Below are 24,765 nucleotides of genomic sequence, written 5' to 3'. Positions count from 1 at the left end.
GGTTCCACTGGTTTGTCTGTTTTACTACCTTGAAACTATCTGATAATATATCACCCTGATTTCTCTTTTCTGCCTTGTAGATATCTATGCCTCATCCATTATTGTAAGGTCAAACTTGCTCAGGGCATAGTATTTTACTATCCAATTAGAAATGGTGTCCTATATGACCAAACTCCCAGGCCTGCTGAGATAAAAAAATCATCCACAAAGTTAAGTGGACTCCAGGTAGAAGGTGTTAGCTCTCCTGTAATCCAACAGGAAGTTTGCCCTGTAGAGTTTCTAACTGATTATTATAGAACCTTTAAAATTGTAGGAGTGGGTAATACTCTTTTGGTAAGGAAGGCCTTTTTCCTGGGTCATTTTCCTGGCTTGGTGCAATGCTATTCCTCCTCCTGGAGAAACTTGTTCCATTCTTTAATGCAGTTGGAGTATCTGAAACCTGTACAATCCTCCAAATGTGAAAAAAGTATTAACAGGAATGTGGGACCAATACTTGCAATTGTTCTAGTAGGGCAGTGATTACATATTTACTGTATGTATCATCCTTATTTTGCTTTGATGTGTGCATTTTAGGCTCTGCTTTAGTGATTTTTAATCTATTTGATCATATCAACTTTTGACTTTAGGGAGGCTTTTGAGTGGGGAGGGAGGGAAGGTATGGAATACTCATCTTTAATTTATATAACAGAAAAATATCAGTGAACTGGATTATAATATAAAAATGACTGTTTACTTGGACATTATCTGGTTTGGTATGCAAAAGGGTCAATTGTATGCCAAATGTTTATGTTGTTTCAATAAAAAGATTATACATTAAATACCTCCAAGGTTTCCATGCACAGGAGGTGAACTTCTTTCAATGGAAAGGAGGCTCTAAAAAAAGGGGTCATGGGATGAGGGTGAAAGGAGGTATATTCAGGTGTAATCTTAGGAAATATTTCTTTATAGAGAGGATAGTGGGCTTATGGAACAGCCTTCCTGTGGTGGAGACAAGACCAGTATCTGAATTCAAGAAAGCATGGGATAAATATAGAGTATCTATGAGTGACTGGTAAAAATTGTAAAACTGAGTGGTTGGTGTTAATGGGCAGACTAGATAGGCCGTATGGTTTTTTGCTGCCATCAAGTTTCTGAGTATCCTACAAGACTCATTCACTTCCAGGCTATATCTATCAAATTGGTGTTTATCTTACTTTTTAACTAAATGTTACGGGCGTGTCCGCCACGCCGCTGACGGGCCGAGGGTCTGGGCACCCTCGGGTACATATCGTAGGCGCGAGGAGCACGGCCATCTCTTGAGCAGGTGGTGTGAGCCCTTGGGCCACGGCGAGAGCTAGGGAGGAGCCCCAGCCACACCGTGGGAGGTGAGCCGGTGCTGGCATGGTGAGGCAGGCAGGAACAGAAGCAGGGGATAAGGAGCAGAGTCTGACCCTCAGCCGGACCTGCACGCCCATGGCAACCAACACTGGGAAGTTGATTGATGAACGGTCCTCCGACTGTTCCCGGCCCTTTCGGACCTGCCGCTGGGTACGGCAATGGGCGGCAGGCCGGACAGAGGATGAGGGCAGACAGAGTCCTTACACTGAAGACATCATGGACTAAGGCTGGTGCAGACATCGTAGACAAGGGCTAGTGCAGACATCATAGACAAAGGCTAGTGTAGACATCATAGATGAGGGCTGGAAAGAAGACACGGGCACTGTCCATCAGGGCGCCCTACTCAGCCCACCCACGGGACTGAGTCACAGACCACCCCGTCCCAGATGCGCCCTACACAGCCCTGGAAGGCTGGTCGCGGACCACGCTGAGGACAGGAGAGTGCTGGGAAGAAGATCCAGGCGAGCAGGAACTCCGATGCCGGGAGCAATGACAACCGAAGCCCCTACGGCTGGCAGGCAGGGAAGCTCCAGAGCACAGGGACAAATCCCACCTGTTGGCCACTCCAGGGCCCAACAGGCCAGAAGGCTCAGGAGCCAGACAAAGACGTAGGGCAGAACAACCAGAACAGGATCAGGAGCAGACATCAAGTAGCACATCAAGGCAGACATCCAGACAGAGACAGGACAAGGAGCCATCAAAACAAGGCAGACCACGGAGGACCTGGATCAGGTAAGGTTACAGGCAACTGTAGAACCCAATCCAAAGGCAAGTTGCAAGTGAACTGAGAGTCCTTAAATACTGCAGGTTGTAGGCAACTCCCTGGGAGGAGTTTGCCAGGACCGCCCCTTGCTGGCCCTATAACTGGAGTAGAGAGCTGCGGGCCAGCCCCTAAGGAAAAGGGCACGGCCAGAAACCAGGAAGTCCAAACACAGCTATGCAAGCCACAGGCAGGCCTCAGGAATAGCTAGGCCTCCCAGGCCCTGGAGCAAGTCCAGGATGGTGCACAGGCGAGGCCCTGGCTTCGAGGCGGCCTCCGGAAGAAAGGTAAGATACCTCCTGTAGCGCAGCAACAGGGGGGATCGCAACACTAAATATATGCAATTTATACTCAATGCTCTTACTTCCTTACTCCTACCCACTTCTCTATTTACTTGCAATCTACCTCATACCTCAATGTATCCATTACCTATTTATTCAATGTTTTATTACTTTATGTAACCTATCTTGAGTCTACCTTTTGGAAAAGACAGAATATTGAATGCTTATAAATAAATAAATAAATAGTACTAGACTTCTAGTGGCAGTGCCCTATGCTTTCATAACTTCCTTATAACTTCACTTCTATGGGCAAATTAACTCCAATGATAAGCTTTGATCAACAAATGCAGATTTTAGGAATTTTTTAATGTTTGTCTAATTTCTGTAAAATAAGATTTTTTGAAGATTTCATGTGATGACTGCAATAAATAAAATGTAGGAAGTGAGCTTCAAATGATTTCTGTAACAAACCATAACAATGTATTATTTAATTTTACAGTTCCAAAATGAAACAATTCTAATATACATCATTTTACCTTGCCAAGATGAAGAGTTCTAAAAAGACGTAAAAAACGCAATATTCTGATAATTTTCATTATATGTGCTGGAGTCTTAAACAAATACAGCAAATGGTGAATAATCATATCTATGATTCCAGCTACTAGGATGAAAAGATCAAATTGGTTCCAGTGATCAATGAAGTAAGCCTTCCTCATTGCTAAAGCCTGGAAAAAAAGACATCATTTATTAAATTTCATTATATCACATCCATAATTAAGCAAAACAAAAAAAAAAGCAAAACAAAAAAATATAAAACCACAAGCAGATTTCCCTTCACAGTACAATCCTGGGATTTATTGGTATCATTTCCAAACTCTTACTTGCTAGTAAAAATACAGGAACATAAAAGTTGCCATGCTGTTCCAGCACAATGGTCCACGAAGCCCAACATCCTTCTTCCAACAATGGACAATCCTGATCATTTGGAAAAACTCAGCAGTTCCTAATAGAAAAGTCCATTCTCCCAGAAGTATAGAGACATCCAATAGTGGGGTTCAAAAGAGAGTTGGACACATTCCTAAAGGAAAAGTCCATAAACAACCAGATAGACTTGGGAAAGCCAGTGCTTATCTCTAGGAATGAGATACAAGAAATAATTATTGGGGATGTGCCAGGTACTTGTGACCCGGATTAGCCACTGTTGGAAATAGGATGGTGGACTCAATAGATTTTGGTCTGACCCGGCATGGCACGTCTTATGTTGGTCAAGTTTCTGGAGGACAGATCAAAAGCAATTATGAAGCACATTCAGGCCGATACAGTAAAACCCGCGATACAGTAAAACCCACTCTCCTGTGCACGCGATTTAGTATGCAAATGAGGGCCCATGGTAAAAAGAGGCACTAGGGACACTAGCGCATCCCTAGCACCTCTTTTTTGACAGGAGCGGCGGCTATCAGTGGGTTTGACAGCCGACACTCAATTTTGCCATCATCAGTTCTCAAACCCGCTGACAGCCACGGGTTCGGAAAACGGATGCCGGCATAATTGAGCGTCCGTCTTCCGACCCGTGGGCCGCAGGTCGATTTAAATTTTTTTTTTTAATTTTTTTAAATTTTGGGGCCTCTGACTTAATATCGCTATGATATTAAGTCGGAGGGTGTACAGAAAAGCAGTTTTTTCTGCTTTTCTGTACACTTCCCCGGTGCCGGCAGAAATTAACACCAGCCTTTGGGCAGGCGTTAATTTATGAAAGTAAAATGTGCGGCTTCGCTGCACATTTTGCTTTCTGGATCGCGCGGGAATAACTAATAGGGCCATCAACATGCATTTGCATGTTGCGGGCGCTATTAGTTTTGGGGGGGGGGGGGGGGGGGTTGGCCGCACATTTTCGACGCGCTATTACCCCTTACTGTATAAGGGGTAAAGCTAGAGTGTCAAAAACACTGTACTGTATCGGCCCGTGTGTTACGAGTGTACAGGAAACTCCCTCAAAATACCTTAAGGGATTGGACACAGCTATTTGGCCCAGTCCTCCTTAAGGCCCTGCCCCACAAGGGATTCTGGGTGAAGGGAGGTTCCCATCACCATACTATAAGGAATCAGGGCCCAGAAGGGTTAATAAGGCCCCTGGAGATCAGGAAGGAACCCAATGTATGTGAAGACCTGCTAAGTTTGATGTTTGTGTGCTACCAGAACTGCAAGGTGAGCTGCATTATTTTTTTGTTTTACTTTTCACTGTAATAAAATTGCACATAAGGAAATAACCAGAGTCTGTGTCCTTATTCCTTCTGCCTGTTTCCCAAATCACTATCGCCCAAGATATCATATATGGTGACAGCAATAGAATCTTCTGTTCTAAGCAGAAACACAGACAGAAGCCCACAGCCACAACAGCAGAGAAAAACCCTACAGAATCTTTTTTTTTTCCTGGGCATTCCCTGTTTCACTTGCCCAGCATAAGTTACAACAGGCCAAGGGGGCTAGCCCCGCCTGTACAGTCAAGGTTTAAGTAGTCAGTAAGGGCTGGACATACCAGCAGGATTTTTGTTTTTCTTCCCCTCTTCTTCCCCAGGTGAAAAACATATTTGGAGGCAGTTGGAAAAGCAGGGATGATGGAGAATGTGGTTAAGTTCCTTGCAGCAAGGCAGCAACAAATTTAGAACACTGTGCAAAATCAAATAGGCCAGCAGCAGTTGCAGGTTATGCAGCAGCAAGTGGTACTAATCCAGATAGCAGAGGCAGTGCTTGTCACTGGTACTACTTAAGATGACCCAAGGTGAAGACCCCGATTGTTTCCCAAAATGTTTTGAACGCACAGCGTGACTGACAGGCTGGCTAGAAGATAGATGGATTACCTACCTGGGTAATCTACTAACTGGGAGTAATGAAGATGCTTTCTAAACCATCAATCTGGAAGAGAGGGCCACGTATCAGGAAATAAAGGCCAACATTCTGTTGCGCTGGAGGTAGACCCTTGGCCTGGTGCAGGCCCTCTGGTCAGACCTGGAGAGTGCCTGCCGCCAGGAGCCTGGTGCAGGCCCTCTGGTCAGACCTGGAGAGTGCCTGCCACCAGGAGCCAGAGCACAGGAAGAGACAGAGGCTAGCTAGAGCTTCGCCAATAGCAAACCAGGGTTCCCGGGATCCGACCTCTGGTGGACTATTGAGCCCACCAGAGGTCGGATCCAGGCAGCAGTCAGATGAGGTCAAGAGCAAGATTGAGTCCTTGGTTCCTGGGTCGCCTAGTCTTAGGTGGGCCTTGCAGGGTCTCCTAGAGAGGAAGTGCAGGGGAATGCCCACCATGAACATGGGTGCATGGTTGATGTCCAAGCAAGAATGTTCAGAGGTCGCAGGAGGCCAGAAGAGAGTGTCCGAATGGATAGCAAGGATCAAGGCCAGAGTATCAGTCCAGAGAAGTCAGCCGAAGCAGGGGTCAGTACCTGTAGTCAATCCGGGAGTAGTCAGGTCAGGCAGAGGTCAAGTTCCAGGCAGTGATCAGGAGTAGTCAGTGGACAGGCAGAGGTCGGTTCCAGGCAGCAATCAGGAGTAGTCAGTGAACAGGCAGAGGTCGGATCCAGGCAGCAGTCAGATGAGGTCAAGAGCAAGCAAAGGTCAGTTCTGTGAGATCAGTCTGAAGGGTGCTACCAGGAATGGAGAGATGAAGGAACAGGAGATGCTGGAGCAGGAGACACAGGAGATGCTGGATCAGGAGACTCAGGAGACGCTGGAACAGGAGACACTGGAACAGGCAAACTAGAGAACATCGGAGTGTATGATCCAATTGCCAAGGCACTGAGCTAGTGTCTGGGCCCTGCATTTATACAGGGCTTAAGTGACGTCAGAATTGGGCGCTGCCCGAGGGTTTCACGCGCTTGGCCCTTCAAGTTCGCTTGATTTCCGCGCACGCAAGCTAGGAAGTGGAGCTGACACCGAGCCCCAGTACAAGGAGCACTGCGAGGAGGAAGGCCCCGATGGCCTGGGGACACTCGTGGACGCCGCGGTCGAGCAGAGCTGTGATTGAGGGAGGAGCTGGTAGACGGTCGCGCCAGGTGAGCAGGCCCAGTCGCGGCACCAGCGTGGCCGGGAAGTGCAACACAATCTTCAGCCTGGGGAAAATCCAAGGAACCTATTCCACAGACTCAAGGATGTTGCTTGGAAGTGACTGTGCCCAGAAGGGAAGCCCAGGGTGGAGGCAGCCAAAGAGGTTCTGCTAGAACAGTTCCTACACAGCCTAGAATGGCCTATGCAGCAGTGGGTCTGCTGATACTCAAACCTTATACTTTAAAAGGCGTTGGAAGTGATAAAGGTCTACTACCAGGCCTGTCCCCAGAGAAGCCACTCAACTAGGGTAGAGGACGACTGAGTCCTAAGCGCCAGAGGCCCCAACAACTAGTAGTGCAGATCCGGCAGAACTTTTCACCTCAAACGGAAACCTCAACCAGAACACCATGTTTCAGTTGTGGAAAAAGGAGCCATTTTGCCAGAGACTGTCCCTGCAATGAAGATGAGCCAATGGATGTTAATTTCATGGCCGCACATTATTGTAATTTTATGGATATACCCAACCAGGAAGCTCTACGTTTGTGATTCCTATGGCGTTAGAGGGCTCTGCAATCCAAGCATTGGTGGATTCTGGGAGTGTGAAAACACTCATTTGAAGAGACTTATGCCCGAATTTTCAAATTCTGATGCATATAAAATCTAGGAGATACGAGTGTGACTGGGCTGTGCATATGCCGAGCACATTTTAAAAATGGCCCTGCCATGCGCGTATCTCCTAATACGTGCAAAAGTGCCAGGCTTTATGAAAGGGGTGAGCCATGGGGGTAGGGTCTGGGTGGAGCAGGGTAGTGGCTGGCTGGGACAGCGGCCATTAGGTCCTGTCCTGGGGAAGTGTGCACCAGCAGCGGGCCGGTGCATGCAACTTATACCAGCTCAGAGGAGTGGGTAAGTTTTAAAACAAAAAATTCTAGGGTAGATAGAGTTAGTTTAGGGGTCAGGGAGGAGAGGGGAAAATGGAGGAAGAGTAGGTAGGGGGAAAGGGAAGTTCCTTCCCAGTCCGCTCTTTAATTGGAGTGGACTGGGAGGAAACTGGGAAAGGCCTACTTGCATCGCCGTGAGTATTTTTGTAAAATACCCTGCCTTGCGCACGGGAGATGACACCTACCACGCGGATATTAAAATTCGGCGTGAATGTGATTGCAGGAATCGTATTTTGTAACATGCACACACTGATGTGCACATGTTATAAAATCATCACATCCATGTGCACGAGCCACGCGTACATGGACACACGCTCACGATTTTGAAAATAGACCTCTTAGTGAAGTGGACCCATATTGACTATTGGAAAACCATGACCCTGGCATGTATCCAAGGGGAACAATGGTAGTATCCTACAAGTCAAATACAGCTGAAAACCTCAGTCAGCCAGGACTAAATAAAAATGGGAATTTTTCCTTGGATTTCCTGCCATATAGTGACAGGACAGGACTGTCTGAATTTCAAAATTCTGTGGAACCAGGTCATGTTGGGTTCAACTCAGGCCAACAACAAAGAACTGACATTTCTAGTGCTCTTCCCCTTAGAAGATCCAGACCTGTATTATAAAGACTCTAAGACTCCTACATTCCGGAGGCAATGCTGACAGGAAAAATACAGCTATGCTGCTAATTTAAAGGCAACCAGGGAGAAAGGGTCGGAGTCAGGGGAAGAGCAGTAACCTACCCAGAATGTCATGCCTAGCCCCTTTGAGTGGGGAGCTTCAGGTGGGCCCAGAGGGAAGATGAGTCCTTTAATTGGGACCAGGAGCATATAAAGAGAGTGGATGTAAAGCTAGTCCCTGGAGTATGGAAGGTTCTGCAACTAGCACAAAGCCACCTTTTAGGGGGATCATCTGAGGGAAGAGAAGACCAAAGAGAAAATATTGTCACAGTTCTATCGAAAGGGCAGCCTACAGAGACATGTGCAGTTGGATTGCCAATCCTGTCCTACATGCCAGCTTACAAAACCTGCAGGCAAATGGGCAGCACCTCTCATACCAAGGAAATAAGTACATCCTAGTCATCCTTGACTATGTCATGAGATAATCAGAGAAGAAAAATATAAATCCACCAGACACGAGTGGCTGAGATCAAAATTATATCTATATATAATCGGAGAAAATTTCATTCAACGCACAATAAAGCTCTGGAATTTGTTGCCAGAGGATGTGGTTAGTGCAGTTAGTGTAGCTGGGTTCAAAAAAGGTTTGGATAAGTTCTTGGAGGAGAAGTCCATTAACAGCTATTAATCAAGTTTACATGAGTAGCATGGGATCTTCTTAGTGTTTGGGTAATTGCCAGGTTCTTGTGGCCTGGTTTGGCCTCTGTTGGATACAGGATGCTGGGCTTGATGGGACCCTTGGTCTGACCCAGCATGGCAATTTCTTATGTTCTTATATATATATTAGGGATGTGAATCGTTTTAGGACGATTAAAATTATCGTCCGATAATTTTAATATCGTCTTAAACCGTTATGGAACACAATACAATAGAGATTCTAACGATTTATCGTTATAAATCGTTAGAATCGTGAGCCGGCACACTAAAACCCCCTAAAACCCACCCCCGACCCTTTAAATTAAATCCCCCCCCCTCCCGAACCCCCCCCCCCAAATGACTTAAATAACCTGCGGGTCCAGCAGCGGTCCGGAACGGCAGCGGTCCGGAACGGGCTCCTGCTACTGAATCTTGTTGTCTTCAGCCGGCGCCATTTTCCAAAATGGCGCCGAAAAATGGCGGCGGCCATAGACGAACACGATTGGACGGCAGGAGGTCCTTCCGGACCCCCGCTGGACTTTTGGCAAGTCTTGTGGGGGTCAGGAGGCCCCCCCCAAGCTGGCCAAAAGTTCCTGGAGGTCCAGCGGGGGTCAGGGAGCGATTTCCCGCCGCGAATCGTTTTCGTACGGATTCGCTCCCTGACCCCCGCTGGACCTCCAGGAACTTTTGGCCAGCTTGGGGGGGGCCTCCTGACCCCCACAAGACTTGCCAAAAGTCCAGCGGGGGTCCGGAAGGACCTCCTGCCGTCCAATCGTGTTCGTCTATGGCCGCCGCCATTTTTCGGCGCCATTTTGGAAAATGGCGCCGGCTGAAGACAACAAGATTCAGTAGCAGGAGCCCGTTCCGGACCGCTGCCGTTCCGGACCGCCACTGGACCCGCAGGTTATTTAAGTCATTTGGGGGGGGGGTTCTGGGGGGGGGGGGATTTAATTTAAAGGGTCGGGGGTGGGTTTTAGGGGGTTTTAATGTGCCGGTTTTGCGATTTTACGTTTTTTTCGATTTTTCACGATTTTTCATGATTTTTCACGATATTTTACCCCCCCAAACGGCAACAATACGATTCCCTCCCCCTCCCAGCCGAAATCGATCGTTAAGACGATCGAGGACACGATTCACATCTCTAATATATATATATAAATGAAAATGACCATCATATAAAGATGCCATCAACTACTCATCTTTCAAGTGAACATAGTCTGAACAAAGATCGCATCTATAAAATAATCATAGGTCATAAAGTCCCAAAGTATTTCATATATATTTTTTATAAGTTTTAGTTGCAATTAAAATAACCTAGCTTCAAATTTCATGTAGATCTTCTGAAATATTTATTGATGAACGCCGCCTGACACTGTTGCAGTGTTTCGTGTGGCCTGCGTCAGGGGCATACAAAAATGATGGTTAGAATAGAATCTCAAACCTAATTCTGTAATGGCAACATAAGGTTTCAAACTACATAGACATAAGATAATACAATCTATTTCCAATGAACAACTGTTGTGCCCGTCAGTCGCAGACGGCTGCGACCTCTCATGCTCACCTCTTTACTTGTACTTCATCTCTTATCGAAGAATGGCGGCCTCTGCCAGCGAACGCTGACCTCGCTAGCATCCCCAGGACAGCGTGGGCGATCTTGACTGCTATCTTGTTCCTGGAGTTACCTAGCGCGCACGTGCGTGCACGGGCCACCTTTTGTACACGTCATGGCAGGAATCTCGGGGGCGTTCCCTCCGCATGATGTCACCGCCTCGCTGTACTTAAGCTGACTGCCCTATGCTAAGACGAGTTAGCAAGAAGTTCTTCTCATTGCTGAATCCGCTTCTCCTTGGACTTCCGGTTCCCGTTGCTGTCTCGGCGTGAACACTCTGAGTACCCGCTCCTCGGGATCTCTTCTGCATTTCTGGGCTATCCGCTCCTCGGAGGACCTACCTGCCTTGATTCTCTGGAACCCTTCCTTGAGAGTACTACTTCACTTCATCTCTACCTGACCTCGCTGGATCTCTGTGGTGTATCCCATGCCTTGGGCCACTACTGCGCTCTCACCAGCAGGATTCGCTACACTCTATCCTGCACTGCAGGATATCATCACTTTGTTCTCAAGTACCAGCTGAGCCTAGGACCTCAGACTACCTCAACACCATCATCACCTTACAGCCATCCTCGGCGTATCCCGCTCTGTGGGCCACTACCGGAAGCTGCACATCTGAGGTATTCACTTCACTGCTGCAAAGACTGTCTGGCGTACCACACTCCGCGGGCCACTACCGGATCATTATATCAGAGGTATCACCCTGGGAACATCCTTGCTCATGAACTGTACTTTTGACTGCATTACCCACTCCACGGGTTATGCTCTCTCTTTCTCCTTTCTAATAAAAGTCTATTCTACAGCTGTGTCCTAGATACTGAGACTGCGCCTAATCAACAGTGAGGCCCACAGAGCTCCTCCCTGTGGGCGGAGACATCTCTCATCTTGGCCCAAGGGTCACATCCATACCAAAACATAACCGATTGCTAACTTCATGGACCCGGCTCAGCTCAGCACTTCAGGCCATCCCTGGCCTGGCCCAATGACTCTCCAAGCAACAGAGGACACTGTAGACTTTAGCCAATGCCTTCAACCAGTTGAGTTCTCAGCTGGACTCTGCCTCAATGCCTGACAAACTTACCACTACTCCACAGGCGTTGTCTATACAGCACTCCATACCTTTGCCTGTACCTACATATTTTACAGAAGATTCCCTTTTATGTAGAGGTTTTCTGAATCAGTGCTGTATGCACTTTTCACTGCAACCTACCTACTTCCCAGATGTAGTATCCAAGACTACGTATATACTTTCTCTATTAGATGGAAAAGCCCTGGCTTGGGCTTAATTAATGAAAGATTAATGAAAGATTTAAAACTCTTCAAAAAAAGTTTAAAAACATGGCTCTTCAAAAAAGCCTTTCACAGTGAGGTCGATGAATAAGAACACCTACACACAGCTGAAAGTCAGCTAAAAGTGTAATTGCTTACTTTATTATTTTTTATCATAATTAAGTATTAATTTAAGAGAAGGACAGTATAAAATGTATATGATTATCCTATTAATCATATAAATGGAAAGTCCATGTTGAGAGTGGGTTGTTTTAGTGCCCATGGGCCTCGGCCCGACCCAGACCTTCAGGGCCGAGCCAAGGGTTGACGGTGTCTCCGCATGGCTGACGGTCTACCCTCCGCCAGGCCGGCAAGCTCCCAAGGCCAACATCCGAGGATGTTGGAAGTTGAATGGTCCTCCGACCATTCCGAGCCCTTTCGGACCTGCTGCGAGCAGCATGGAGCAGCAGGCCTGGCCTGAGGTTGAGGGCAGACGGTCCTTGACACGAAGACAAGAAGATTGATGCAACGGCATCACATGGCACGAAGACTTGGGTTGATGCAACGGCATCACATGGCACAAAGACTTGGGTTGAAGACATGACACCAGGACTATGAAGACATGACACCAGGATCGATGCAACAGCATCGCAGACGAGACTTGACACCAAGGCTGATGTGAAGACATCACGGACCAGTGGTCGATGCAACGGCATCCCGGACCAGGGTCGATGCAACGACATCAGAAACATGACGCTGAAGGGCAGACACAACGAGGAACTTGGAATCCAGACAAGATGAGAAGCAAGGAAGGCGGACATTGGCACTGTCTCTCAGGGAGCCCTACTCAGGCTACCCGCGGGACTGAGTCGCGGACCACCCTGTCCCACTGCACGCCCTACACAGCACTTGCAGACTGGTCACGGACCACGAGGAGAACGGGACAGCGCAGGAAAGATCCAGGACATGACGACTCAGGAGCACAGGACAACCGTCCACCAGCAGGCTAGTCCACTCAGGCACACATCATCTGAGGGACCCCCGGCCTACCGGACCAGAAGGCTCGAGAGCAAAGACGGGACAGAGGAATGAACATCCGGGAAGGCAGGAACACCAGGACGTAGAAGATCAAGACACCAGGACACCTGGACGAGGACCTCAGGCACGAAGACATGACATGGCATGACGAGAAGACATCACAAGATGAGGAGCTCCACAAGACTAGAAGACCTTACAAAGGCTCTGGCAGGCAGGAGCCTCCAGAGTGAAGACACCATGATGCAAGGCCTGGAACAAATGACGAAGCAGCCCTTTATAGGGCTGAAGCAGGAAACAGTCACAAAGGTGGGGCCAGCACACTTCCTGTGCCTGGCCCTTTAAATGCAGCAAGAAGACGCGGCCGCACGCCTAGGAGAGAGCAGGAGCTGTGCAGGACCGAGGACAGTGGCCTACACCGACGTAAACGTTGCAGTCGCAGGGCAGGGCCTGAGGAGCAGGCCCTGACGTCGGCAGCAGCTCCAGCCGCTGTGGGGAGCCCTGGGGGCGGCTCCAGCCGCCGGGCCAGCCCGGGGTTGCGGCCTTAGCGCTGCGAAGAGGAAGCAGCTATGGGGGCGGTCCCAGGCCCTGAAGAAAGCTGGAAAGTCCGCGGCTCCAGCCGCGGTTAAGACTAGGAGCACGGGCAGCATCCGGGCCGCATGGGCAGGCTGACAGTGGCGTCCTGCTGCATCGGCGAAGAAACGCATGGGGTAAGTGAGCCTGCTCGCGGGAGGGATCCGCGGGCAGGAACGTTCATAACAGTCCAATCCACTTTCCATATAGAGTATATTATTGAAACATGTAACCGAAAAATTTATTGGCACCCTCTAGATAATTTAAACCAAACCAAACTTATTTACGTGCCTAATTGTAAACCGTTGTGATAGTGCATTACTAAACGATGGTATAGAAAAGTTTTTAAATAAACAAATCTCCAGTTTGGGAGCGCAATGATCCAATTCTCAAGGATTTGGCTGGCTTCCTTGCTCTCTTTCGTTCTGTATTTGACAATCCTGCTCACAAGACTGTCACTGGATCTGCACTCCTTCATCTCCAACAAGGTACCAAACTTTTGACTGATTATGTTATTGAGTTTAAAACCTTGTCCTCGGAACTACATTGGGACCTGGGTTGTCTATGGGCCATTTTCCTGGAAGGCCTTAACTTTCGCATCAAAGACGAATTGGCGGCACATGAGCTTCCCGATAGTCTGGATTCCCTCCTTGACCTAGTCGGACGTATTGATCGACGTCTACAAGAAAGGTCACAGGAGCTTAAAGGTTCCAAGAAGATACCATCGGGGGTTCCTTGCTCTCTCCCATTGCCAGTTACACAGACTGTGCCAGTACCTTGTATAGAGGAAGAAGAGCCTATGCAATTGGGCCACAGTCATCTATCGGCGAAGGAAAGGCATTACTGGGGGAGGCTAGGCCTCTGCATGTACTGTGGCCAACCTGGTCATGCCGTACCCACTTGTCCTATCTGTCCAGGAAATTTGCAGACCGAGGATCTGCTGGAGGACTCCTCCTAGGCCTAACGTATCCATCTCCTCCACTGACCCTTCCAGTCTCCATCAACTCAGATGCTCTCGAGTTTCACACATTAGCTTTAGTGGATTCCGGTGCTGGTGGGAATTTTATACTCAGACAACTTGTGGAGCATCTACAAATCCCTATGGTCCGGACACCGACACCTCTGCTATTGTCTTGGTGAGGTCTCATTCTCCACGAAACCTATCTGTCTTCACATGGGATCCCTCCACATGGAGACCATCTCATTCCTGGTCTTAGATAAAGCAATACACCCGGTGGTACTCAGATTACCATGGCTACAATTGCACACAGCTCTATTTGACCAGAGCACTCTCAAACTATCCCAATGGAGAGACTCGTGCCATGGGAGATGTCTTGAGGTGGTGATACCTATGCTATGCATGACCACTACTACCTCTCTACTGGGTCTACCTCTGCAGTATTCTGCTTACCAGGACGTGTTCTCCAAGAAAGTGGCAGACACCTTACCACCACACCAATCCTTTGACTGCGCCATCAATCTACTACCTGTTAGTGCTCTCCTCTCCAGGAGGACGGAGTTAGCAATCTGCCACCAATCAGCTAAGGAGATAGCAGTCTGGAATGCTTTCATTCTGAAAGGGGGAGGAGTTAGCACTCTGCCATGATCTGTTCCCCCAGAGGGGAGGAGTTAGCTATCTATTAATGCTTACGCCGCCAGGATGGCGGAGTTAGTAATCTGTAGCGAACTGTATTAGATGCTCCTGTAAGGAAAGGAGGTAGCTATCTGTTATTGAACAATTCCCCAAGGAAGAGGAGTTGGCAATATGTTCAATGATGTTCCTCCAAGGAAAGGAGCTAGCAATGGTATATTGTACTTTGCTGCATAGATAGCAATCAATCATGACTCCGCTACGGAGTAGCAATCTGTTATATATATATATATATATAGGCTGCAGACAATTCTCATAGAAAGAAGAGTTAGTTATCTATATATACTTCCGTAAGCGGGGTTAGTGGTCTGTAGTGGTTGGCTCCCACAGGGTGACAATGGTGTAAAGAATGACCACTAGAGGAAATGGTGAATCCCTGGGCCGATGGCAGATGACAGAGCCCCCAGGAGGAGATCCTGAGAGGAACCACCAGCTAGGCTAGAATATGAAACAAACACAAATAGTTATTTTATTAGACTGGAAGCTGAACCACCAAAGGTGGCAATAGAGAGTCGATGTGTCCGGCAAGGCTACAGTCCCTCTGATACTGGAATTATGATCTCTGGGTTGCTGAGCTGTAGAGAGAGACTAGAAGTAGTGAGTAGACAGGTATACTGGATACAAGATGATACACTCACAATAGTAGATGCTGCAATGGTCTCTATGCCACAGAGAGTCTTCAGTACATTCGGGAACAAAAGCCGTAGGCGAACACTGGTTCCTGTAAAAAGAACTCACAATAGGTGTATATAAAATGGCTTCTTGGAGTAGAAGAGAGTCTGAAAAGGATTCTAGGAACATGGGCCTTCATGGAGCAAGTACCGGTTCCTATCTGTAACTTGCCAATATAACTCACGATCCCCGTACCTGTGATAACATTTTAGACAGAAGGGAGTCTTCAGAGCTTTAGGAATATAGGCCCTCGTGGAGTGAGTACCGATTCCTATCTGCAATAGAACTCACTGTGTTCACGTCTGCGATCGCCTCCAGGCAATAGGGAGTCTTCTGAGTATACAGGGACGTAGGCCCTCGAGGAGCGAGTACCGGATCCCGTCTAGGCAATCTGAAATCAAGAGAGAGAGAGAGAGCAGATCCCCCGAGGATTGGGTACTCCTGGTAAGTTTGAATAGGCCGAGCAGTGAAGATGAATTCCCCTGGCTAACAAAGATCGTTGTTGCAAGTAGAGAGGACTGCCGAAGCAAGTCCTTTTGGAGAATTGTTTGCAAGTAGTGTGGACTGCTGAAGCAAGTCCGTAAGGTGTTCCTTACTAACTCGTTAGAGTTTAGCAAATGAAGACCTTTTAAATTGGAAATGGATGACATCACTGCGGGGGGATTGCCCCTGAGGTTCGCGCCCTTGCTGGTACAAGTCTGGAGCGCGCGTACTCGCCCTTACATCATCAGGAACATGTCGGATCCGGAGCGTCAAGCCAGCCCGGGGACACCGGGACCAAGAGGCAGAGAGAAGCCGTGGCTGCAACTGTCCATCAGAGCCGAAGGGAGTCGCTTCTAAGGTAGAGAGGGTGGAGCAAGGGGCGAGAAGAGGCACAAACGCAACACTACCCAATACCGAGCCTCCCAAAGAAAAGGTGTACCCACTTTATCTTTCAGAAACTAAGGCTATGTCTTCCTACATCCAAGCTAATTTGGCGAAGGGTTTCATCAGACCTTCTAAATCTCCTGTTGGGGCCAGATTCTTTTTTGTGGGTAAGAAGGATGGTTCCCTTCACCCATGTATAGACTACTGTGGCCTGAATGAGATCACTATGAAGGACCGTTATCCATTGCCATTGATCTCCGAACTTTTTGATAGGCTCCAAGGAGCCAAAATATTCACAAAATTGGACCTCAGAGGGGCATACAATTTGGTCCGTATACGCTAGGGCGATGAATGGAAGACAGCATTTAATACCTGCGATGGCAGTTTTGAATATTTAGTTATGTCCTTTGGTCTTTGCAATGCCCTGGCCGTGTTTCAAAACATGATGAATGAAATCTTCAGGGACATGCTTTACACCTGCGTAGTAGTATATCTTGATGACATTCTGTTTTTTTCCCAGAACCTCCAGGACCACCAATTGGATGTAATCAAGGTTTTCCAGAGATTGAGAGACCATCACCTATACGCCAAGCTGGAGAAATGCTTGTTTTATAAAGAGTCCGTTCCCTTCCTTGGCTACGTAGTATCCAGTCAGGGTTATCAAATGGGCCCACAAAAGACTCAGAGCATTCGAGACAGGCCTCAGCCTACTGGCCTTAAGGCATTAAGAAGATTCTTTGGATTCACCAACTACTACAGATCATTCATTCATCACTACTCTACCTTGACCACACCTCTCACTGCCATGATGCGAAAAGGAGCTAACCCTTCTCAATGGTCACCAGAAGCCATGAGTGCCTTTCAACAACTCAAGAAGGCATTTCTTCGAGAGCCTCTTCTATGTCATCCAGGCCCCCAATGACCTTTCATCATCTAGGTCGATGCCTCTGACATTGGGGTTGGGGCAGTCCTTAGCCAACATGCAGACAACCATACATTATATCCCTGTTCCTTCTTCTCGTGGCATTTCTCGCCAGCCGAACGAAAGTACGGGATAGGAGACAAGGAGCTACTAACAATCAAGTTGGCGTTTGAGGAGTGGCGACCTTGGCTCAAAGGCACTCAACATCAAATCACAGTCTAAACCGACCACAAAACCTTGAATACTTGTGACAGGCACAGCGCCTGAATCACAGACAGGCCTGTTGGTCATTATTTTTTAACCGCTTCGACATCCTCCTGAAGTATCACCCTGTGGACAAGAATACTCATGCGGTTGCCTTATCCCGCTCTTTTTCTACAGAAGACGTGCCTGATACTCCGGGCCATATCATAGACCCTACCAGGGTACTTCTATCTGCCATGCACACAGTTCCAGCCAGGAAGACAGTGGTGCCACAGTCACTCTGAAAGAAGATACTCCGATGGGCCCACGATTCGCTGCTCGCAGGTCATCCTGGACAATCTTGGACCTTTGCTACCTTACAAAGGTATTATTGGTGGCCCTCCATGAAAAAGGATGTTCGGGCCTACGTGGAGTTGTGTCCTACTTGTGCGAGACAAAAACCACCACTTGGTCGTCCCTCGGGACTTCTTCAGCCATTACCCCGCTCCATGTGAACCATGGATGCATATAGCAACGGATTTCATAGTTGAACTGCCTAAGTCTGACAGCAATAACACCATCTGGGTCACAATTGACCGTTTCTCTAAAATGGCCCATTTCTTGGTGCTACCTGGGTTACCTTCCGCTCCAGAACTGGTGAAGTTATTTATCCATCATGTATTCCGCCTCCATGGCTTACCAAGACATATCCTCTCTGACAGAGGGGTCCAATTCACTGCAAAGTTTTGGAAGGTCCTCTGCAAAAAATTTGTGGATTTCACTAGCGCTTACCATCCACAAGCTAACGGGCAGACAGAAAGAACAAATCGCATACTTAAGCAGTTTCTTCGAGCCTACATTACTGCCAGGCAAAGCGATTGGTCAGAACTGCTTCCATGGGCTGAATTCGCTTTAAATTCTCACCCATCAGCTTCCACAGGGTCATCACCCTTTCAACTCATCTATGGATGTCAACCTCTACATCCTCTACTAGTACCATTGTCTGTATCATCTTCAGCAGCCCAGGTGTCAGCACAGGAATGTATGTATTTATTTATTTATTTATTTATTTATTTGACTTTTATATACCGATGTTCCTGTATAGGATACATATCGCACCGGTTTACATAAGAACTGAACTGTCGCCTTGGGACGAGTACAAGGAACATGGAACATGTAATACAGATAAATTATAATATAGTAAAGTCTAACAAAAACATAGGGTTAAACATGAAATCACTTCAAATATACGGGCGGTTGGACCGTGGTTGAACGTGATGTGACAGGACCAGAGTGTGTGACAAGAGTTTTAGAGTAGTCCTTAGGAGGGGCCAGGGGTACCTCTGTGAAACATTTATCTCTCTGAAATTGCACCAACTATGGCAGCACACCAAGGACCTTCTGCAAAAGGCTGGACAAAAGGCCAAGAAGTTCTACGATGCTCACCACTGAGCAGCCCCCGCAGTTCCAACTGGAGACAAGGTGTGGCTCAGTACCCGTTTCAATCCATCTCAAACTACCTTCTGCTCGATTTGCGCCCAGGTACATCGGGCCTTTCTCAGTCCTTCGCCGCCTGGGTCCTGTCACCTACAGTCTACAGTTACCTTCTTCACTGCACATCCACAATGCTTTCCACATTTCCCTGCTAAAACCATTTATCCTATCGGAAATTCTCAACAAAGACACCTGAACCTCAACCTCTTACCGCTGAAGAGGACATCATATACCAAGTCGAGGATATTCTGGATATAAGAAAGCATGGATGGTGGTGGGAGTACCTCATCTCCTGGGAAGGATTCGGACCAGAGGAGAATAGTTGGGAGCCAGCATGTAACATCCTTGACAAGGAGGTGATCCGGCAATTCAACGTTCCCATCCTAGGAAACCGAAACCCCTGAGGAGGGGCCCTAAGAAGGGGGGTACTGTTGCGGCCGTCGGTCGCAGATGGCTGTGACCTCTCATGCTCACCTCTTTCTTGCTACTTTCGTCTCTTATCGGAAGAATGGCGGCCTCTGCCAGCGAACGCTGACCTCCCTGGCATCCCTGGGACGGCGTGGGGCGATCGTGACCGCCATCTTGTTCCTTGACTTACCTAGCGCGTGTGTGCGTGCACGGGCCTCCTTTTGTACACGTCATGCGAGACCCTTGGGGGCATCCCCTCCGCATGATGTCACTGCCTCGCTGTACTTAAGCTGACTGGCCCTACACTAAGACGAGTTAGCAAGGATTTCTTCTCATTGCTGAATCCGCTTCTCCTTGGACTTCCGGTTCCCGTTGCTGTCTTGGGGTGAATGCTCTGAGTACCTGGTCCTCGGAGGCTCTTGCGCGTTCCTAGGCTATCTGCTCCTTGGAGGGCCTACCTGCCTTGATTCTCTGGAACCCTTCCTTGTGAGTACTACTTCACTTCATCTCTACCTGACCTCGCTGGATCTCTGCGGTGTACCCCATGCCTCGGGCCACAACCGTGCTCTCACCAGCAAGATTCGCTACACTCTATCCTGCACTGCAGGATATCATCAGTTCATTCTCAAGTACCAACTGAGCACCAGGACCTCAGACTAACTCAACACCATCATCAACTTACAGCCATCGGGCCACTACCGGAAGCTGCACATCTGAGGTATTCACTTCACTGCTGCAAAGACTGTCTGGCGTACCCCGCTCCGTGGGCCACTACCAAATTTTCATATCAGAGGTATCACCCTGGGAACATCCTGCTCACAAACTGTACTTTCAGTGCATTCTACGCTCCATGGGTTCTGCTTTAGAACTACACCTTTAACTGCATTTCCTCCCGCTCCGTGGATATGCTCTCTCTCTTCTTTCTAATAAAGTCTATTCTACAGCTGTGTCCTAGATACTGAGACTGCGCCTAATCAATTTGATTAATAGCAGGTAACACTGGTAAACAAATTTCTGGGAACATTTTGTTTCATCCACAACCTTCGGTGTGAAACAAATAGATTTTAACAAGTTGAACACAAATATGCCTTTATTATGTCTGTATCATGTACCATTTGCCAGAAAAGTGTGATATACATTAAGCATTGTTACGTGTCTGTGGCAACATAAGCTATAATGGCAATGTTGGCACCAGAAACAAACTAAAAATGTTTTACCGCAGATTTTCATTTATAATCACTGTCTGATGCTTCGCGGATGAAAGTCCAACAATAGTTTACCCAGCATGGAGGGGTTCCACTTGCCTTGATACTGTTTTCTCCATTTTGACAATGTCTTGATGAAACCTTTTACCATGTTCATCGCTCACAGCGCCAAGGTTGTCTGGGAAGAAGTCCAAGTGGGAATGAAGAAAATGTATCTTCAATGACATGTTGCACTTCATCACTTTGTATGCTTGAAGCAGATTTTCAACCTGTTCGACATAGACTGCCGCCTTATATATGCCTATAAAGGTACAAACGACATTCTTGAAGGCTGTCCAAGCAACACATCACCAATTTTGCACCCAAAGTATAACTCGTATGCCTTCTTATTGAGTGCAGTCATACTCCTTTTCTGTGCTTTCAGAGTAAACTCACCACAGATGGAAACAAGTTGGAATCTTGCAGCCGAGTGTTGGTATTTGGGAGAGTTGTGGGTGGATCCTTGGGCCGGTGGCAGATGACCATGCCCCGGGGGAAGATCCCGAGAGGGACCACCGGTCAGGCTCAGAATTTGGAGACAGACACACACTAGTTCTTTTATTAAATAGTATATTGAACCACCAGAGGTAGCAGTAGTGAGCTGGAAGTGCCCGGCTAGGCTGTAGTCCCTCAGATACTGGAACAGCGATCCCAAGATGATTGAGCTGTAGAGAAACTAAATATAGTGAGTAGGCAGGATATGCAGAGTTGATGTACAGATCCTTGATGGTAACACTCACACAGTAGTCGCATAGAAGCAGCCCAGGAGCTGGAATAAATAGGCCTCGAGGAGCGATTACCTGGTTCCAGGGAAAGCTCTGAGAGAGAGAGATGGTAACTCACTGATGTTTGTAGGCAGCAACTTCCTGGCAGAAGGTTATCCAGAGACAAGTCCGGGAACATGGGTCCTTGAGGAGCGAGTGCCAGTTCCTAACTGCAATCTGAAAACAAAGAGAGAGAGCGAGGCCCCCGAGGAGCGGGTACCCCTGGAAGTCCGAGGATGCAGAGTAGCTAGGAAGTGTATGAAACCATTCCTTGCTAACTCGTTAGGTTAGCAAATACAGAGACCTTATATATCTGGTGTGGATGACGTCTCCTCAGGGGGATGCCACTGAGGTTCGCGCCATTGCTGGTTCTTCAGTCGGGGGCCGCACCACACACGCTCCCCTAGGCTCCTGGGAAACATGCGGAGAGCAGCGTCGAGCCGATCCGGGGACGCCAGAGAGGGTTGGCAGAAAAAATGCCATGGCAGCCAAACTTCCATCGAGCAGAGAGGGAGTCGCCAACGAGGTAAAGAGGGCGGAGTGGAGATGTTCGGCAGCGACGGTCGCAACACCGAGCTGGAGCTTGCCCATGCAAGTTCTGGCATGATCAGGCAGAGTTTCTTGGTGTATTTTTTAAAAAGTTATTCTCTGTTACATGTTACATTGCTTATGGCTGTTAAAAATATGACGAATTTTAAAAATCATAAACTACTGTCCAGCAAGAAAATATATGTACACAATATTATGTTTTTTAAATTTCACAATTATTGTAACACAAAATTGGTCATTTCTCAAAAACCCTTACATGATGTACAAATTTCAAAGTAATATCTGTGATCAGCATCAAAAAATCTATTTGGAACACCAAAAAGCCTGAAGGAAACAAAAACTTTGTTTACCAGTGTAATGGACTTCTTCTCCAAGAATTATCCAATCCTTTTTTAAACCCAGCTACACTAACTGCACTAACCACATCCCCTGGCAACAAATTCCAGAGTTGAATTGTGCGTTGAGTATTAGTAAAGCAAACTGTGACTCTGTGGGTATTTTATAGATATCCAATAACAAATCAGTGTGGTAGGAGCTGATTATGAGTATTTTGCTAGCGGTATGAGCTTGAGGCTGCAATAAAACAAAAGAAGGACAAACTCAAAGCAGGACCAGGAAAAATGGCGGTGGCAAGTCCCTCATCTGCAGTTTCCAAGGCACCAGAACACAGAGTACAGGGAATGGTGGCAGCAGTAGCCATTGCGTTCACTAATAAGTTGAAAAAATATATAAGAAATTCTGTGTTGGTCAATACTGCTAATCGCATACAAGTGGTGGAAGACCGAATTTCTACCTTGGATGATCGCACATGTGATCTGGAGAAAGAGGTAGAAACTCTGCAGGCCCTTTCGAGGAAATATGAAGAGAAGCTCGATGACCTAGAAAATAGGTCACAAAGGGGGAATCTATGGTTTGTGGGCTTCCCTAAATCAATTTCAGATAATGAGCTGGCTCAAATTTTGAAAATTTAGTTATCCCAAGAAATTAACCTGAGTGAGTGAAATGGGCTTCTTCGAATCTAGTGAGTGCATTGTCTGGGGTGTAGGAGACCGGCTGGGAATAAACCACAGCTCATCTTGGTGAAGTTATTCAACCTTGCTCATAAAGCAGAGATATTACAGCTTGTTGGAGTCATTTTTTTCTACTTTGGCTGAGGATGTGTGTGGTGGTTGGGCCATGTGAATTCAGAGTTCTCACCCAGACACAGACTAGTTGGAATGCTACAGGCCAATCTCTGAGTGAACACATATTTACTGTTTTGCACTGTGTAATGCTTACAGACAGGCAAAAGTCTGTTTATTTTAGTTATTCCAGTAGGTCTATGATGAGAAAGCAAGCAATTAACTTAAACTTCGACCCACCCTCTGGACCAAATTCCCTCCAAATTTCTGATTCTCATACCAGAATACATTTCCAAATATCTAGCTGATATTATCAATTGTTCCCTCTCACAAGGAATATTCCCAGATACTCTCAAACCCTTACTCAAGAAACCGAACCTGGACCCGGACGACCTCAACAATTACAGCCCCATCTCTAATCTCTCGTTTGTTGCTAAGATCATGGAGAAAATTGTAAATAAGCAACTTTCAAATTACCTAGAAGACCATAATATTCTACACCCGTCACAATACGGTTTCCGAAAAGAACACAATAGGGATGTGAATCGTTTTTTGACGATTTAAAATATCGTCCGATATATTTTAAATCATCAAAAAATCGTTAGGGCCACGATACAATACCAATTCCCCCCCGTTAAAAAAATCGTAAATCGGGGGAAGGGGGAGGGCAGGAAAAACCGGCACACTAAACCCCCTAAAACCCACCCCCGACCCTTTAAATTAATTCCCCCACCCTCCCGAACCCCCCCCCAAATGCATTAAATTACCTGGGGATCCGGCGGTGGTCCAGAACGGCGGCGGTCCTGCAGTCGATCTCCTGCCGGCGCCATTTCCGTACGAAAACGATTCGCGGCAAGAAATCGCTCCCGGAACCACGCTGGACTCCCAGGAATTTTGGCCAGCTTGGGGGGGGCCTCCTGACCCCCACAAGACTTGCCAAAAGTCCAGCGGGGGTCCGGAACGACCTCCTCCGTCGAATCATTTTGGTCTATGGCCGCCGCCATTTTGCGGCGGCCATTTTGAAAAATGGCGCCGACTGAAGACAACACGATCCTATTGAGGGGGCCGTTCCGGACCGCCGCCGTTCTGGACCACCCGCCGGATCCCCAGGTAATTTAAAGCATTTGGGGGGGGGTTCGGGAGGGTGGGGGATTTAATTTAAGGGTCGGGGTGGGTTTTAGGGGGGTTTAGGGTGCAGGCCTCACGATTTAATAACGATTTTCACGATAGTTTACACACCAAACAACACAATACGATTCCCTCCCCCTCCCAGCCGAAATCGATCGTTAAGACGATCGAGGACACGATTCCCATCTCTAGAACACAATACCAAATCCCTCCTCATCTCACTCCTTGATCAAATATACATTGGCTTTGATAAAGGACAATCGTTCCTCCTAGTCCTTCTCGACATCTCTGCAGCTTTCGATACTGTAAATCATAATACCCTGCTAAACCGGCTATCAGACATAGGAATTGCAGGATCAGCTCTTAGATGGTTCGACTCCTTCCTTAGCATAGAGGCTATAGGTTAAAATCAATAACAAGGAATCATCTCACACTAACGCCCCATTCGGAGTCCCCAGAGCTCCTCCTTATCGCCCACCCTGTTTAACATATACATACTCCCTCTCTGCATTTACTCTCACATCTAAAACTTAAGTTCTTCATATATGCAGACGACGT

At 47.5% G+C, this 24,765-nt stretch overlaps 1 protein-coding gene across 1 annotated transcript in view; it reads right to left on the bottom strand.

Annotated features, from left to right (window-relative positions):
• Window positions 1-24,765, bottom strand: part of LOC115079138 (sodium/hydrogen exchanger 10-like) — a 947,289-nt gene that overhangs the window by 163,079 nt on the left and 759,445 nt on the right. Inside the window, exon 11 of the mRNA XM_029582257.1 lies at window positions 2,955-3,143. Within this exon, the coding sequence (XP_029438117.1) occupies window positions 2,955-3,143 (189 nt within the window). The remainder of the gene's footprint in view (window positions 1-2,954; window positions 3,144-24,765) is intronic.

The sequence above is a fragment of the Rhinatrema bivittatum genome, chromosome 17 (assembly GCF_901001135.1).
Source record: "Rhinatrema bivittatum chromosome 17, aRhiBiv1.1, whole genome shotgun sequence".
In the NCBI taxonomy this organism is placed as follows: Eukaryota; Metazoa; Chordata; class Amphibia; order Gymnophiona; family Rhinatrematidae; genus Rhinatrema; species Rhinatrema bivittatum.
The sequence above is the reverse complement of the archived record's forward strand: the minus strand, read 5'-3'. Positions and strand labels throughout refer to the sequence as shown.